The sequence below is a fragment of the Babylonia areolata genome, chromosome 9, assembly GCF_041734735.1.
Source record: "Babylonia areolata isolate BAREFJ2019XMU chromosome 9, ASM4173473v1, whole genome shotgun sequence".
NCBI classification, from domain to species: domain Eukaryota; kingdom Metazoa; phylum Mollusca; class Gastropoda; order Neogastropoda; family Buccinidae; genus Babylonia; species Babylonia areolata.
In genome coordinates, this window is record NC_134884.1 from 17,691,719 (window position 1) to 17,709,815 (window position 18,097).

The 18,097-nt window shown below is 37.7% G+C and overlaps 1 protein-coding gene across 1 annotated transcript; it reads right to left on the minus strand.

The window, feature by feature from the left end:
- Positions 1-6,189: 6,189 nt before the first annotated feature.
- LOC143285763 (riboflavin transporter 2-like) lies at positions 6,190-15,493 on the minus strand. Its single transcript, XM_076593181.1, has 5 exons — positions 15,317-15,493; positions 13,217-13,869; positions 11,113-11,392; positions 9,050-9,250; positions 6,190-7,721 (listed from the first exon to the last, which is right to left on the minus strand). The coding sequence occupies exons 1-5, from the start codon at positions 15,491-15,493 to the stop codon at positions 7,524-7,526; spliced, it is 1,509 nt and encodes a 502-aa protein (XP_076449296.1). The 3' UTR covers positions 6,190-7,523.
- Positions 15,494-18,097: the final 2,604 nt, after the last annotated feature.

An 18,097-nucleotide genomic window follows, 5' to 3' on the forward strand; every position in this document is an offset into this window, starting at 1 on the left:
CTCTCTTTCCGATTGGAGGAGTCTTTACAAAATGAAATCTTACTTCCAACTCTAAATTTTGTACACAACTCCTCCAGATGAAATTCATAAGTTACACAAATTGTGAAATACATGTCACCTGATATCCTGAGATCAATGAAAACTTCTTGCACGTAAAGCATTATCTGCTAAGTGTACGATATAATAAAATAAAAGCACGGACAACGCCGTCTTGTAAATGACTGACATGATGTAACAAAGACCTTCCATCACAGCCTCATAAAAAAAATCAAAATCAACCGGGCGTGTAATTCTTTGATCATACACATTGGAACAAGCAAATTTCAAATAATAGAATACTATCCTTCTTCAAAACTCCAGTTTAATTTAATATGAATATTAATATCAATATAATCTCTTATGATATCTCACATAATACATGCACACACACATGTAGACATACAGATAATTAAACAAATCATCAATAAATCTAAACCAATTTTAGCAATTCTGTGTATTACCAGTTCTCTCTTATGTAATCCCTCAAATATACATCATCATTTAAATGCCTTATTTTAACTTGACACAGTAAAAGAAGACTGGACAATCAGATATTCAGAAATAACAAATATCAATGGAATGCTGTGTCTGTCTGTAAACACACATGTGCTATTGTGCTTCTATGCTTGTGTGCATGCATATGTATCAGAATGAAGTGGGGCGAAAAAACCAACAAACTGCTAAAATCTCAGCATGAAAATCTGTATAATATGGAACATATTCCAATGCATGAAGAAAGAACTTCACAAAAACTGTGAAGATGTTAAGACTTCATCCCATTAAATGTCATGAGTAATTTACTCTAAACATTAAAGTCTCAGAATCTTGGTATCCACAATATGATCAAATACCACAAGAAGTACATGAACAGCTCCCTTGAAGATGTATTTGTAAACATGAACACATGGCACTTTGGAAATCAAAGTAAAACAATCATAAAAACATAAGGAGTAAGCAGCCACTTTGTGTGCCAATAGTAAAACTTTCTCAACACACACACACACATGCATGCAACAAAAGACAAAGAAAAACCACAAGACAACCCCCCCCCCCCCAAAAAAAAAAAAACCCCAGAAGAGACCCCCCCCCCCCCCCAACAACAACAACAACAACAAAAAAAAAAAAAAAAAAAGAAGAAGAAGGAAACAATGGCAAGACTCATATATGGCTTGATGATCTCACCACAAGAATATCAAGGCCACACACTTTTTGTGTGTACATACAATATCATACACAAAGAAAAATTGCCACTGGAACAGATGTTTGACACCAGAATGATAAAAGAACATCTGCAACCACAGTCTGAAACATAATTCTTTCTAATTAAAACCCTTTTGTTCCAAAACTAATTACTGATAATAAAACAATTTTTTCGTCAACATATACATCAGACTGACCTGGTTTCTCCTGAATAATTGATTAAAAGGAAGATTTGTAATATTTTCAAGCAAAATATTTTGCAAAGTAATACAAGTTCCTCTGTGGATCAATGAATAAAAGTTATATATATATATAAATTCTTTTTCATTTTAATACATTTATACAAGATAAATAAAGAAGAAGAAAAAAAAAGACACACAGAAACTATGATAAATCTGCATTTAAATGACAAGAAAAAATTCAATTAGCCTATATAATACATTTATGCCTCCATCTGCACATGCAAAGACGTGCATAAATACATATATCACTTGTACATGTGAAATACAGTCACATAATTGCAAGTTCAGTGACACTAAAAAAAAAAAAAAAGAAGAAAAAAAAATCTTTTAAATCTACCTTTTCAACTACAGCTAAATATGGTAACCATTTTGCTCTGAAACTGTTCAATCCCAAATTAACTTTGCATTGTATTATTTTCAATTTGATAGCATGAACCCTTTCAGTGTCTGTGAAATGAATTTCAAGTGAAATCTATTTGCCAGCCTTTTCTTCCCCCCCCCCAAAAAAAAACAGGAATATATTTTCAAGAAATTCTGTGTGCTTTGTTAACTGGAAAGAGACCCATATATATATATATATATTTTTTTTTTTTCTTCTAAATGAATGAATCAATAGAAAATACAAAACACATGATGTTTTCCAATTTTGTAATTTTTCAAAGTCATATTGTTTTGAAATCAGTGTTTCAACTTGTTCATTATGAACATTAGTCTGCAAAGTAATGTAACATATGAATTCCCCCTCCTCTTCTCCCTCTCTGACCTGCTACACCCTGTCCAGTTCCCCTCAGTCCCCTCGCCCTTCTTCTACCTCTACACCTTATGCATGTTGGCTCAGTACCAAGAATGTTGCTCTACTGCTGCTATTTTGGTCAACGTCACTGTCAGCAATGTGGGTGGAGTCTGCTCTGTACAGCATCACTCACTGGTTGTCGATCGTGCCACACTCTTCATCACTCTCTTCATTTTCTATCAAATCGTCCAAAAAAACGTTCATCTGTCTTCTTGTCCTAGCTGACGCTTTAATTCTTTCTGAGCAACAGCTAAACAAAGCAATTCTGGGCATTTTGGAGCACCTCGATCACACAGCTTTAGCCAGGTGTCTCCATTTTGCTGAGCGAGTCAAAACACAGCCAGTAATCCAACCAAATTGTTCAAATAAAGGACTTCATCAAGATGTAGATGGGGTTTCTAGCTATCAATACAGATAAAGATTTCCCAAGCCAAAGCTACCAGTGTTTTTGTGAACGAACTCAATACAAGCCTTCGTCAATGTATTAAAATTAACGCTTCCTGAGTTATTATTAAAATAACAACAACCCCTCTCCTCCAAAAACAAAACAAAACAAACAAACAAAAAAAACAACCCTGGGCAAAGTCTGAAATTTCAGTGACAAGCTATCTCATCACTATGGCAGCAAAGTGTACCCGGCTGCGCTGAGATTTCCCAAGGGCTAGGCAGCCTAGGGGTAAAAGGACTTTGTACTTGGAAAAGAATTGTAAACTTTGCACACACACAAACACACACACATATATATATATATATTATTTCATGCAGGTAAGGCTTCATTCCAAAGTATACACACACATTTTCCACAAATGAATGAGTAAATCAAACTTTGGAATGAAGCCTTACCTGCATGAAAGTGTGTCACCACAAATCACGAGGAAAGTTGATGTTTTTGACTTTTTACATTAATTAGCAGTTGTTTCTCTTGTTAAGACAACGACTTCTTTTTTTTGCGAAGACCATGAAGTAATTTTCTTTAATTGTACTTAAATACTTATTTAAAATATTCACCATTATCTACCTTGTTTCTCACAACTCACCATTCAACCGTCCATCCTCTCCTACCTTTGAAACCATAACATTAACAAGAGAGGCAAGGCCTTCAAGACTCACTTGTGATACACTTAAAAAAAATCCAAGCTTTTTATGTATTGAGTTTAATTTCTAAATGTAATGTTTAAGATGAGAAAGATCAGTTTAAAGCAAATCAAGTCCCCTAGCATTAGTTACAGAGTAATTTCCCTTTTTTACTATCTGCACTAAAACGTTTGCAAAATAAATAAAACTTCCATACTTAGCAAAAGAAGTTCCTGTTTGAACAAAAAATGATAATAATGACTGCTCTTGTTGTTGGGTCAGAATATCAGATCAAAGTGCCAAGTTTAGAGAATACAAAAAATATAAATATAATAGTAAATGCAGTTTGCATATAATTAGGCTTCATTTTTTATTTTTTTGTGCCCATCCCAGAGGTGCAATATTGTTTTAAACAAGATGACTGGAAAGAACTGAATTTTTCCTATTTTTATGCCTAATTTGGTGTCAACTGACAAAGTATTTGCAGAGAAAACGTCAATGTTAAAGTTTACCACGGACACACAGACACACACACTAACACAGACAACTGAACACCGGGTTAAAACATAGACTCACTTTGTTTACACAAGTGAGTCAATAAAAATGAAAATTAATCCTTAAAAAAAGAAGAAAAAAAGTCTACAACCACCACTATGTGTGATTAAAACAAAATTCCTCCTCCTTCTCACAGTCTGGAGATCTGTTTATGTTCTCATCAAATCCAAAATGTATCACATTTTAATTCAAAGGTATGGTAATGACAACCACCATGAACACAGACGCCATGCCCACACAGAATGGGAAAGTCTCTGATTATATGCAAGTTAGCTCATAAGTGAAGAAAGAATTCTTTGAAAAAATGGCATTGATTTTATTTTACACATTTATTGCTTAAACCTTGTCACTAATGAGTTTCTGTATAGCTGTTGTTCACCACCAGTCCTTTCACTCTGATTCTATAAATTACACCACAAACTCGCAGAAACATAAGTGACCACAAAACAACACCTAGCAAAAGCAGACAAGGAAACAAGTGATCAAACAGAAAGGATTTGTCTGATTAAATAATCTGCAGAATCAAAAGGTAAACACACATCCAATACAACAACCAAGTTCACATTTTGAGCACAACTGATTGGTGACAAAAGTAACAATATTGATAGATGAACACAAACTGTCTGTAATCTCAAAAAGCTTTTGATTTCATTGGCAATAATTATTTCTCCATCATTAGTTTATGTCCAAACAAATACAAAAAACACACAAAATAATGAAGACAAAAAAAGATCTGTTCCATACACTGATTCCCTGACAATGGAATGCACCCCCCTACCCCACCCTCCAATTAATACAAAATGTTTATATGTCATTTGATTATATACAGTATAACTTTCATGCATAAAATACAAAACACCTGCTACGCACATTGGTCTTACCTTTGCATGCCACTCTTTGTATTTTCTAAAATGTTTACAGTACTTAATGATTTAAAAAAAAAACCCATGAGACAAAGAGGGTTCTGGATATTCTAGCTCTGGTCACCAACAAAATGACAAATAACGTAATTTAGGAGCGTGCATTACACCCAGGTCATCAAAGTGTCATTTGAAGCTTTGGTAAACTATTCAAAATATCACTTAAATAGAACATCCACATCTAGATCACAATGATGGGGAAACAAATATAGTGTTCAAGCGAAATACATATAACACCAATAAGACTTTTCAGTCAAAATCTTTCAAAATCATGTTGATTTTGACTGACTGACTACATGTTCTGGACGGACATGCAAAGTAAAAAATTAAAATGTCTGATTTGTGCGGAGGCGAGGTAAACCTGATGGAATGTTGTGTCCAATGACAAGCATGTACCCATATATAACTATAAAAATTACACTTAATCAGCCCTATAGATGATAATACCAGAAATCATATTCTCTCAAAAACTCTGTGTCTGCCAGTACAATGCATAAATGTCTACAATTATGACGTTTATCACTGGTAAATTATATACATCTTGATATTCATCTCACCAGTGAAGAAATACACATTCTACACTAAATATACATGTGAATGTATGTGTGTGATTGAAGCCTGACTGAATGACATAGGAAATGTATGAGTGTCTAAAAGCAGCTGTCAGCTGGCTCTACACAGGTAGGCAGCCTGTCGTGCAAATGACTCTGTAAGTGCTTAGGGTTTGGTCTCTTGACCAAACACAGGCGCTGCTTTTTGATATCAATAAGAAATGTAGTTACAGTTTGCCAGCCTGTGAAATACATGCCACACACATTCTTCTGTGAGCAGCTCGTGAAATGTTTTGTTGTCATGCTAGGAGAGCAGGAGATTACACAGCATGATATGTGTGTGTGTGCGTGTGTGTGTGTGGTGGGATCATGTGTGTGTGTGTGTGTGTGTGTGTGTGTGCAACTGCAAGTATGTGTGTGAGCATTTGTGTTTGTGTGTGTGTGTGTGTGTGTGTGTGTGTGCAAGTACGTGTGTGAGCATTCGTGTGTGTGTGTGTGTGTGTGTGTGTGTGTGTGTGTGTGTGTGCATAACATGTACTCAATCAAAAGGCATAACGCTACGTTCCTATCATAATTATTATTTCTTTGCCCACCATATATCTAATCACAAATGCGTAATAGCGGACAGTTTTATAGACTCATAACTGATGCTAATTGGGAATAGCATGTATGTAATAATTAGCCCTTTTGCTGCCAGGTTTTTTTTTGTTTTTTTTTTTAAATAAAAAACAAAACAAAACAAGTATATATTTTCAAAAAATTCTGTGCTCTTTGTTATTGGAGAAAGACCCCATAAAAGTATACATTTTCTGAAAGGTAAATGAATTAATAATACAAAACACATGATGTTTTCCCATTCTATACATTTTCAGTGACATGCTGTTGTTTTGAAATCAATGTTTTGTTTTTCTGTCACATTTTCAACTTGTTCATTGCAAACATTAGTCAGGTAATTTGCACTAAAAGATCATACTTTCTGGACAAATGGATAATATCTGCACACACAAGTTATACAGGAACAATCACAATACAATTTAAAAAAAAGACAGATACACAATGCATTGTGACTTCTCCAAGTGGTAATATGGATGTGGGGTCACGCCCCCTCGGTCTCCACCCCTCTCTTCTTCACCCCTCTCACAAGGTCACTTTATCCAGTTCTCATCAGACCGTGTTGGCTGAGTGCCATGAAAATCACTCACACTGTGTCCTGCTAATAATTTGGTCACTTTCTGTTGTCTGCTACAGCTGTACAGCCAGCATCACTCACTGACAATCGAATCTTGGCCAGTCTCTTGATTGCTCCCTTTATTTTCTATCAGATTGTCCTATAAATATTCTTCACTGTCTTCTTCAAATTTACACTTCAATCCTTTCTGAGCATCAGCTAAAGAAAGCAATCTTGGTTGATTTAGTTTGCCATGATCGCATGTCCTGAGCACAACGTCAGTCCGACATTTTGTTAAGTGAGTGAGGAGAGCAGCCAGGCAAACACTGTGGCAGTAACCCAACCAAAACGATCAAATAAAGGACTGCCTCATGACGTAATAGAGTTTCTAGCTATGAACTGAATCTAGAAAGATTCCCCAAGCTAAAACTACCAGTATTTTTGTCAACGAACTGAATGAAAACCAGGGAAAAGTCAGAATATTTCGATGACGAGTTATCTTGTCATTGTGGCAGCGAAGCGTACATGCAGCCTAGGGGTTAAAGAGAGAGATGGTGAGAGGGGAGGGGAAGAAAAATGAGAAAAAAACCCCCAACAATCACACTGATTGTAATGGCTGTAGAAAACAACTAAAATGAGAAACAAAACCCAACAATCACGCTGATTGTAATGGCTCTAGAAAACAACATCAAACAAATATATCACAAAAGACAACATGAAAACAAAAAAGACTGATGATGTGAGCGCACACCCACACCCTGTTCATGTGTAATGTGTGTATGTGCAAATCTTCATATAACAGTGTGTGTGTGTGTGTAGAATGGAACAGAACAGAATACTGTAATGAAACCTTGAAGCTTACAATTATATTACATATCACACATAATTAGATTGTGTGTGTGTGCGAATGTATGTGATTGAGTGTACACATGTGTGCATATGTATGCACGCTTGAGTGTGTGCATTTGTCAACTGTTGCGACTAGGCACACATATCGGCCTGCTGAAAGACGCCATAGATGTTGACCACAACGAAGGTGACCAGCGCCCCCACCAGGGACCCGATCTGGGTGAAGGCCCCACACCACAGCAACGCCCGTCTGCCTTCCTCACGCAGGATGGCTGCGATGGAGATCTTGGTGTAGGTCAGGAAGAACACCACCAGCACCCATGCTGTCACCTGCAAGGCAACACACCTGCAGGTGAACATGATGTGAAGTGTTACCTGTAAGGCAACACAGCCACAGGTGTACATGATGTGAAGTATTACCTGTAAAGCAACACAGCTACAGGTGAACATGATGTGAAATGTTACCTGTAAAGCAACACAGCCACAGGTGAACATGATGTGAAGTGTTACCTGTAAGGCAACACAGCCATTGGTGAACATGATGTGAAGTATTACCTGTAAGGCAACACAGCCACAGGCGTACATGATGTGAAGTATTACCTGTAAGGCAACAAAGCCACAGGTGTACATGATGTGAAGTATTACCTGTAAAGCAACACAGCTACAGGTGAACATGATGTGAAGTGTTACCTGTAAGGCACCACAGCTACAGGTGAACATGATGTGAAGTGTTACCTGTAAGGCAACACAGCCACAGGTGAACATGATGTGAAGTGTTACCTGCAAGGCAACACTGCCACAGGTGAACATGATGTTAAGTATCACCTGTAAGGTAACACAGCCATAGGTGAACATGATGTGAAGTATTACCTGTAAGGCAACACTGGCACAGGTGAACATGATGTGAAGTGTTACCTGTAAGGCAACACTGGCACAGGTGAACAAGATGTGAAGTGTTACCTGTAAGGCAACACAGGCACAGGTGAACAAGATGTGAAGTGTTACCTGTAAGGTAACACAGCCATAGGTGAACATGATATGATGTGAAGTATTACCTGCAAGGCAACACAGCCACAGGTGAACATGATGTGAAGTGTTACCTGTAAGGTAACACAGCCATAGGTGAACATGATATGATGTGAAGTATTACCTGCAAGGCAACACAGCCACAGGTGAAGAAGCCAAACTATCTGTGCTAAGTAAAAATCAAACACAAGACTGGTTTATTGTCAACACACAGGAACAGAAATTCATTGTCTGACATGTGCAAACATTAGAATAAAGTGAATGAGAAAAAGCTGAGTAAGTTAACCCTTTCAGTTAAAAAGCCAATTCTATTGCCAGTGAAAACCATTTGCCACAGGATATATTGGTTGCTGAGGGTAATAATTCAACAAAATAAATTATAGTATGCAAACAACTAAAAGGAAGTATATATAGAACTTTTCTGAAAGGAAAACAAACTATCCAATTAATACAATATAACATGAATTTAATGATTTTGTGATAGGAAAAATTCCTACAATGATTTTAGTCAGAAATTTCCATCCTTGGGCACTTTTTGAACGGAGTTGAAAATTTCCGTCCTGGGGCACTCAGTGGGTTAAGAGAAAATACAAAATATAATCACACACACACACACACACACACACACTCACCACAGAGGCAGACCCCAAAGCATGCCGGCTGAGGGGTGGAGAGGGACTGGAGGCAGCAGTGTACAGCACGTAGGCTGCCAGAACAGACCCCAGCACAGACAATGCAGACACAGAGCGCACAGACTTGGCTTGCACGAAGAACAAACAGAAGCAGGCGACTGGGTTGGCTATGGTGGACAGCGTCACTGCTAGATGGTAGGCCTGTTGGAGTGGAACAGAATGAAGCAAACATTGAACATGCACATGAGGACCAGAATCAGAATTTACTGTAAAGTTCGGTCTATAAGCCCCGACTTTTTACTCCAGCTTCAACCTCTGCGGCTTATACAATGATGCGGCTTATTTGAGGATCTTTGTTAGATCCCGGGAGTGTCACATTCTCGTCTATTCTTAGCTGCCCTTCAACTCACCAAAATCATGATTTCTGTCCATGAATTTTTGGATGAGCTTCAGGATAGTGTGTTAAAGCCTTCAGATCACCATTCAGTTCTACTCTGCTCAAGCGTACACCCTCATCATGCTGAAAACGCAATGTTATGCCTATGATGCAGCCTTCAAATTGAAGGCGATTTGACCTAGCAGACGACAGTGCAAGCGACGAACCAGCAGTGACCTCCACCTTCATGTTCATGAAGTGAAAGCGAGGCTGAAGTCAGTGACAAGATGGCGGAGGAAGCTGTGCTGGTTCTCTTCAACTTGCACAATTTTTTCCCAAATTTAGTGGGTGCGGCTTATATAGCAGTGCACTCAATAGACCGAACTTTACGGTATTCATTCAGGCCAAAGCCCCATATGAAGGGGCCTGAGGAAAACAAGTTCATCTGTGTTTGAAATGGAGAGAAAATAACTAAATTAGCACATAATCATGAGGATATAAATGTCAAATTCGAGAACACATAAACAGTGATTACCTAATGAAGACCTCAATCTAATATTTATCCATTTTTTCACTATCCATTTCTTGCTCCCCTTATTTTTTCTTTTCTTTTTCTTTTTTGATTCAACAAAAGTTAAAAAAAAAAAAAAAAAGATTAACAAGTTGACATGCATATACACGAGCAAATAAACAAATACCTCAACCTATCCTTTTTCATAATTACCAGTGTTTTCGTTTCATCTTTTGTTCAGTGTTATAACAACAGAAAAGAGATTAAAAAGTCCTTCCATTCTTGCCACATACTTTTCAGAGGCTTCTCGTGCTTGCACACATCTAAAATCAGACCCATGTACTTGTGTAGAATTGTTGGGGTTTTTTTTTGGTTTTTTTTTTTTAACACAAAATAAGGTGTAGGATATTGTTTGATGAGCTTTCTTTGAATTTAATCTATTCTTATGCTACGGCTATTGTAAATAATGTTTGTTTTTTTAAAATAATAGTTTCAGGCATTAAATTAAGACTAAGAGGCAGTAACTCTAAAGTTGACTGAGCAGAGAGCTTTGTTTTGCTGTCAGCTGGCCTCGGAAATATCAAGTACATTTTGACCTTTTGTCAGATACTCTTTTCTTCATTGTCACAACCACCACCATGCAATAACACCATTGCACAAAACATAACAAAACAATTAAAAAAAAATTACCTTCTTCCTCCAAACCAATAATCAATGCGATAAAATACCCTAAACAACAAAACTGCTTCCATAGTAATAAATACTAGAATAGCATGATATATCAAAAACAGCCATATGGTACTATTCTTATATGAACCTGGATAGGTGCTTTTGCTTTTTTTGTTTTGGATGTTTTCCTATTTTTGTGACAGAGATTTCTTCTTTTCTTTCGTTGTTTTTTTCGTTTGTTTGGTCTGTATATTTTTGGTGATGGTGTTATTGGCTGCGGTCATAAGCATGCACTCACATTCATGTTGTCCCTTTATGTTGTTTTTGTCCGTTTTTGGTGATGGTGCTATTTATTGGTTGTGGTCATAAACATGCTCTCACATCAAAGCATCTGCAACTGGGTTTTGTTCTTGTTTTTCATTGTCTTTTCATTGGTTGGTTGGTTTGTTTGGTCTGTGTGCTTGGTAATGGTGTTATCAGCTGTTGTCAAAAGCATCGTGCACTCACATCAATGCCGTAGGGCAGACAGGAAAAGGTCTGTATTGAAGGCAGGGTACCGTTGGCCAGGCCGTTGACCCAGGCCGTCAACAACAAGAACACCACATACTCCCACTTCGTGACCAGCTTCCTTTGGATGGACGTTGTCTCCTCACCCTCAGCCGCCACGGAGTCAGCTAACTCAGCACCCCCACAACCGGGATCCGTGGAAGAGTCTAGCAATTGACTTTGGGAGTTCATCTCCAGCTGCAGTGCGTCAGTCTGGCCAGATGACGATTGAGGTAAGAATCTGCAACACGAACAGATTGCAGAGATCCTGTGTCATGAACTCAAGTCTTCTTTAAAGTTTTTTGTCAAAGTTTTCTAACATTTCAGAACTGACAACAACAAAGAAGAAAAAAAAAAAAAGAGAAAAAAATGGACTGTTACATATATCTGACTGCTTTTGTCCTGCCATTCTGGCAGCAAGTCTTCCATTTTGGTGGTGGTCCACAACAGACCTGTTCAAATACTGACCTTGGAGAACAGAAAAACTGCTTTTTCCTTCACAGAAGATGCCTTTTCTACCTGCTAGTCTCCCTTTCAGAGTTTTTCTTTCTTTCTTTATTCTTTAAAGAGTGTTTTTCCTCTGTTTACTTGCTAGTTCAACTGACATATGCCTGTCCTCTATCAATTGTTACTGTATGTATGTATGTTTGCTCATATTCAACAGGTTTTGTTGCTGCTTTTTCTTCTCCAGGCTCTTCTCTGTTTGTGAGTGTTTGTCTTTTTCTTCTTACATGTTTATCTTCTTTATTGCAAATGTCTCACTATTTCAAATGAAATGGCAATATGTAAACAATTCTTGTGAGAATTTGGAAAAAAAAAAAAAAAAAAAAAAAGCGAAAAAAAGCTACTTCACATAGCACTGGCTCGATCCAAATCAATGCATCCAGAGCCCTTGATCTTGGCTATTGTGTCAGACTCAGTCACTGGACTTCATAAGCAAACCAAAAACAGAAAGACTGAGACTGACAGAGAAAAACCGCAAAAAAGCCAGCAAAAAGCAAATGCAATTGGGTATCACTCACAAACTTAATACAGACTTCACACAAAGTTCAGGACTACTTCATTGAAAAAAAGCACATTTTCATAAAAAAGGGGAAAAAAAGAAGAAAAAAAAAGAGGTATCATTTAAATCATAAAGCTGTTAATGGTCTAACACTAGTCTCTCATAGAAATACAGTTTCAGGCACACATTAAAAAAAAAAAAAAAAAAATCAATATTTCATCCAAAATTTTACAGTTATTCAGTGTTTAAACAAGAGAGGCAAGGCCTTCAAGACTCACTTGTGATACACTTAAAAAAAATCCAAGCTTTTTATGTACTGAGTATAATTTCAAAATGTAATGTTTAAGATGAGAAAGATCAGTTTAAAGCAAATTAAGTCCCCTAGCATTAATTACAGAGTAATTTCCCTTTTTTACAATGTGCACCAAAAGGTTTGCAAAATAAAAAAAACTTCCACGCTTAGCAAAAGAAGTTCCTGTTTGAACAAAAAATGATAATAATGACTGCTCTTGTTGTTGGGTCAGAATATCAAAGTGCCAAGTTCAGAGAATACAAAAAATATAAATATAACAGTAAATGCAGTTTGCATATAATTAGACTTCATTTTTAAATTTTTTTGTGCCCATCCCAGAGGTGCAATATTGTTTTAAACAAGATGACTGGAAAGAACTGAATTTTTCCTATTTTTATGCCTAATTTGGTTTCAACTGACAAAGTATTTGCAGAGAAAATGTCAATGCTAAAGTTTACCACGGACACACACACACACAGAGACAACCGAACACCAGGTTAAAACATAGACTCACTTTGTTTACACAAGAGAGTCAAAAATGACTGCTGCAAATTTTCACTGTGAAAAATTGCAAGACAGCACCTCTGGTCATGAGTGGTGCTCATTACACTGGCTGCATACACTGCCGTTTGCCAAAAATTCAGCATCATTTCACCATTCCCCCAAAAGAAGAAAACTGTTCAAGTTCCAATGTGGTCCTTATTTTTTTGTGAATCCTGTAATAAAATACAATGTCAGACAGACAAACAAAATAGCACACATTCTCTCACCTGATTTGGTTTTCACTGGAATCAAGTTCATACGACTCAGCCGAAGGAGACAACAACATTGACACCTGATACGGCAGTCCCTTACTCCGCTCCCACTCCAAATCCACTTTTTCCTTTTTGACGTACGGCCAGAAATTCAACAGTGAGAATGAAATGCAACTGATCAACAGCATGGAGAAAAGAAACCCAAAGAAAATCTCTATAGAAAACTTTGGTGTTTCATACATTGGATACACAATGAATGAGGCTTCCATTGCTGATTCGCCGTTCACTGTCACATTCTGCATGATCGTTTCATTGACGCAACGCATTTCCCCTGCACCCTGAGCTAAAGCGACCAGGCTTGGCAACAAGCCACTGAACCCCTCCCCGACGTAAAATGCTGGTAAATACTGCCGTTTGAATGCCCCCATAAAGGGGAGGTAAGCCACAGAGGAGGTGCAGTCGACAAGAGCCAGGAAAAACTGCAGGGACAGCAGACCGACGCTGTGCACGTTTCCAGCCACAACAGCAGTGGCGTCCCAGAAGAAGACAAGGAGAAAGCAGGAAAGGATCCCGATACCGATGATGCCATAGATGACAGGGACCTCAATGTTGCACTGTGGACGGACTGTGCGTACTGCTGTGTAGACAAACGGGGCAATGTTGGCTATCTGTGAAAGAAAAAAGAAAGAAAATTAATATATATATATATATGTGTGTGTGTTTTATATTTTACATGCAGTCTTTTAAAAATGCTTCATAGACAGAAACAACCGACCAGTACATTTTGATTTAAAGGAAAAGAACCTTCACTGCAATGAGGGGAAAAAGAAAGAATATGGTTCTCAAGCTCACAGCAACTTAACTTGCAACAATGTTTGCATAACAAATGATTTCACAAGTGAAAAAAAAAAATAAAAAAAAAAAAAGAATAAACAAGTAAATAAAAACAAACCAAACCTATCTTAGTGTTGTTGACAACTTCAGGCTGCACATTAGAGTTCTTTCAGAGATATATTACGGTAACATTTTTAGTTGTTGTCTTTCCTTTCTTTTTCTTTTTTTTTTTTTTTTTTGACTTTTACCCAGAGCTGAGTAAGCTCCAGGCTGCTGCTAAAACAGGGAAACAAGGACTGCACAACTGAATCAGCCATTTCATGGATACATCTTTGAGAGAGCTGCTTGAATTTCCTGACCAACACTGCAGGCAGTGTTATCAGAATATCTTGCATCTGCTTGATACCTTGATAGCTTACAAAAAAGAAGTGCAGAACACAGATTTAAGTAAAATACAAAGTTGAATCATTGTCCTTATTTCATCATCATCATAAAATAAGCTGTATGTGTGAACCATGTACTTATCATCAGTGGTTATAACTCTACCAAAGCAAAACATTTTCACATACAACCCTTAAGAACATGAACTATTTTCCTCACCAAGGGTATGGTGTTTATAGGCGATAGGAAACTGCATTGTATGAATACAGAATAGTGACTACATTACCTGAAACAATGACTGCATTACCTGAATAGTGACTGCATTACCTGAATGGTGACTGCATTACCTGAAACAGTGACTGCATTACCTGAAACAGTGACTGCATTACCTGAACAGTGACTGCATTACCTAAATGGTGACTGTATTACCTTAATAGTGACTGCATTACCTGAATGGTGAATCGTGACTGCATAAATTACCTGACCAGTGGCTGCATTACCTGAATGGCGACTGCAGTATGTGAATGACTTCCTTTACCTGAATCGTGAATAGTGACTGCACCACCTGGATTGTGACTGCATTACCTGAATGGTGAATCGTGACTGCATCACCTGAATAGTGACTGCATTACCTGAATGGTGACTACAGTACCTGAATAATGACTGCAGTACCTGAATAGTGAATAGTGACTGTTTTACCTGAATAGTGACTGCATTACCTGAATGGTGAATAGTGACTGCATGACCTGAATAGTGACTGCATTACCTGAACAGTGACTGCATTAGTGACTGTATTACCTGAATAGTGACCGCATTACCTGAACAGTGACAGCATTACCTGAAACGGTGACTGCATTACCTGAAACAATGACCCCATTACCCGAACAGTGACTGCATTACCTGAATGGTGACGGCCATGTAGGAAGGGAGGTTCCAGCCCTCAGGCAGTTTCTGTGTGAGGATGGGCAGCTCCACGAACATGCCGTTGATGTCGACCCATGAGGAAATGGCGAAGAGCACCACCAGAAGGGCCACCAGCAGGTTGGTGCCCCGCACCTGGCACAGGTCCTGACTCATGCTGGGTCTCTCCTCAGCTGCTGGGGAACGAGAATAACAGACTGTATAGATAAAAAGACGGAGCATAGCATTGCAGATCAACTATTGCAATGGATACAAGAATAACAGACAGTATACATACAATGACGGAGCACTGCATTCCAGATAAACTATTGCAATGGAGCATTGCACTACAGATAAACCATTGCACTGGATACAAGAATAACAGACTGTATTGATAAAAAGATGGAGCATTGCACTACAGATAAATTATTGCACTGGAAACAAGAATAACAGATTGTATAGATAAAAACATAAAGCACTGCACTGCAGATAATCTATTGCACTGAACCTTACTTGAGCAGAGGCCTACTGGCAATGCATCCACTTAGGAAGCAAGAGAATCTGAGCACACAGGTTCAAATCCCACACTTGCAAGAATATTCTCCCCCTCCACTAGACTTTAAGTGTTGGTCTGGATGCTAGTCACTTGGATGAGAAGATAAAGCTAAATCCCGTGTATAACATGCACTTACTGCATGTGAAAGAACTCATGGCAACAAAAGGGTTGTCCTTGGCAAAATTCTGTAGAAAAATTAACTTTGATAGGAAAACAAGTACACTTGCATGCAGAAAAAACAAGGAGTGGCACTATATTGTAATGACACGCTCTCCATGGGGACAGCAGTCCAAATTTGACATAGAGAAGTCTGTTGAGCAAAAACGTAACACAATACAATACCATATTGTGTTGATTGTAATGTATAGTATTGTTGACGTCAATTCTGCAAATGGTTAGTTGAGTGCGCAGATGGGAGAACAGACTTGCCAGATAAGCAAAACAAGCAAACATTCTAAAATCCACACACATATGTGGACCAAAAACAATGCCCAGAGCATAGGAAGCAAACCATGACCATCTCACACTTAGAACAGCTAAAAAAAAAAAAAAAATGCAAACATTAAACATTTAGTATCACAGCAATACAAAATGACAAACTAATTAGGTTATGCAGATTCAGTCTGTCCAAAAAAAAAAAAAAAAAAAAAAAAAGTGTTCATGTAAAAAAGCCAGTCATCCCAACTAATAACCATAATCATATTCTCAGGGACACCATATGTTGACCAACACAGAGAATGTGATAAAACAGTTGTAAGTAACGTAACACAACCTTGTGGCTGTAGTACAAAAGCAAAAATATATATATGCTGCCATAGAAACAAACACTGTATGGTGATAAAAAAGAAAGAAAAAAAGGAATGCAACAGGTGATGTGTTTGCAAGTTTTGTTTTTTTAAATGTCTTTTTACCTTGAGTGATCAGATATGCAATGTGTGTGTGTGTGTGTGTGTGTGTGTGTGTGAGAGAGAGAGAGAATGTGTGTGTGTGTGTGTGTGTGTCTGTGTGTGTGTGTGTGTGTGTGTGTGATCAGATATGCAATGTGTGTGTGTGTGTGTGTGTGTGTGTGTGTGAGAGAGAGAGAGAGAGAGAGAGAGAGAGAGAGAGAGAGAGAGAGAGAGAGATCAGATTTGCAATGTGTGTGTGTGTGTGTGTGTGTCTCATACTTATTTTTTTGTGTATTTTGTGTATTTGAGTTTTTGACCTGCAACATTCACATGATCTAATAATGACAGGTCCCTTAAGAACAAGTGTTGTAACAATGTGTATCATGATGCATTTTTTTAAAAGGTCTCTACACAATGAATTCGAATTAACAGCGTCAAAGAGCACTACTGTTTAATCCATGATGAAAAAAGCATTTTTCAGTTTTGTTTAAAATGATAAAATGCTTGTTGTTCATGTATCATTAAAAAGCACCTGACTGTCACAAAAACCAAGGTGATCTGGAAACTACAACAGTACCAGAAACAGAACTTGTTGAACTTAAATGTTTGCTGCAACTGAAAGACAGTACAGTCTACAGAGCACAAAGCCTGTTCAGTATTCAAATATTTTGCTTTTGTTGACATTTCAAAACTCCCCAAATCAAATGTGTACACTTCAGATCATAATTCCAGGAAGCATACATCTTTGGGTCAGCCTGCTTTTCCATTAGCAAAGGGTGACTTCTGATGTTATTTAGCTGCTATCAATATCATGCTCACATTTCTTGTACTGATGAACTCATTAGATGGACCCAGCTAAACCACATGTCTCTTCACCCATAAAAAAAACCAAAATGCATGTAAATCACAACCAGACAAAAGAGAAAAAACACTAAACATAATTTTCCTTCCATACAACTTAAAAGGTGAACCTATTGAACAAGTCAGTGATCATAAAGTTGTGGGAATCATAATCGACATCAATCGCACTTTGAATCCTCACATAAATTCCCTTTGCAAAAGACAGCCCAGAAAACCCATCAACACCCAAAATCAAACATTTCCTACACCTTCACTCAGGGAAATCATTTTTTCAAGCACATATCCAGTCTACAATAGATTATGCATCAACACAATGGGACTCTGCAAGTGTGAACACCATGAAGCCATTTCTAAATCTTCATAAACGAGGGCTCCAGCTGATACTCCTTAAAAAGACTTCCCATTTAGACTAAGACTATAAACAAGCGAATATTCTCCCACTGATCTGTAGATTAGAATACAACAAAGGAATCATGA

Excerpts from the sequence above, each read along its gene's own strand:
- LOC143285763 (XM_076593181.1), bottom strand. The coding sequence starts at position 15,493 with ATGAGTCAGGACCTGTGCCAGGTGCGGGGCACCAACCTGCTGGTGGCC. Across the intron at positions 13,870-15,316 it reads ACATGGCCGTCACCATTCAG|ATAGCCAACATTGCCCCGTT; the intron begins GTAATGCAGTCA and ends TTTCTTTCACAG. Across the intron at positions 7,722-9,049 it reads CTTTGGGGTCTGCCTCTGTG|GTGACAGCATGGGTGCTGGT; the intron begins GTGAGTGTGTGT and ends GTTGCCTTGCAG.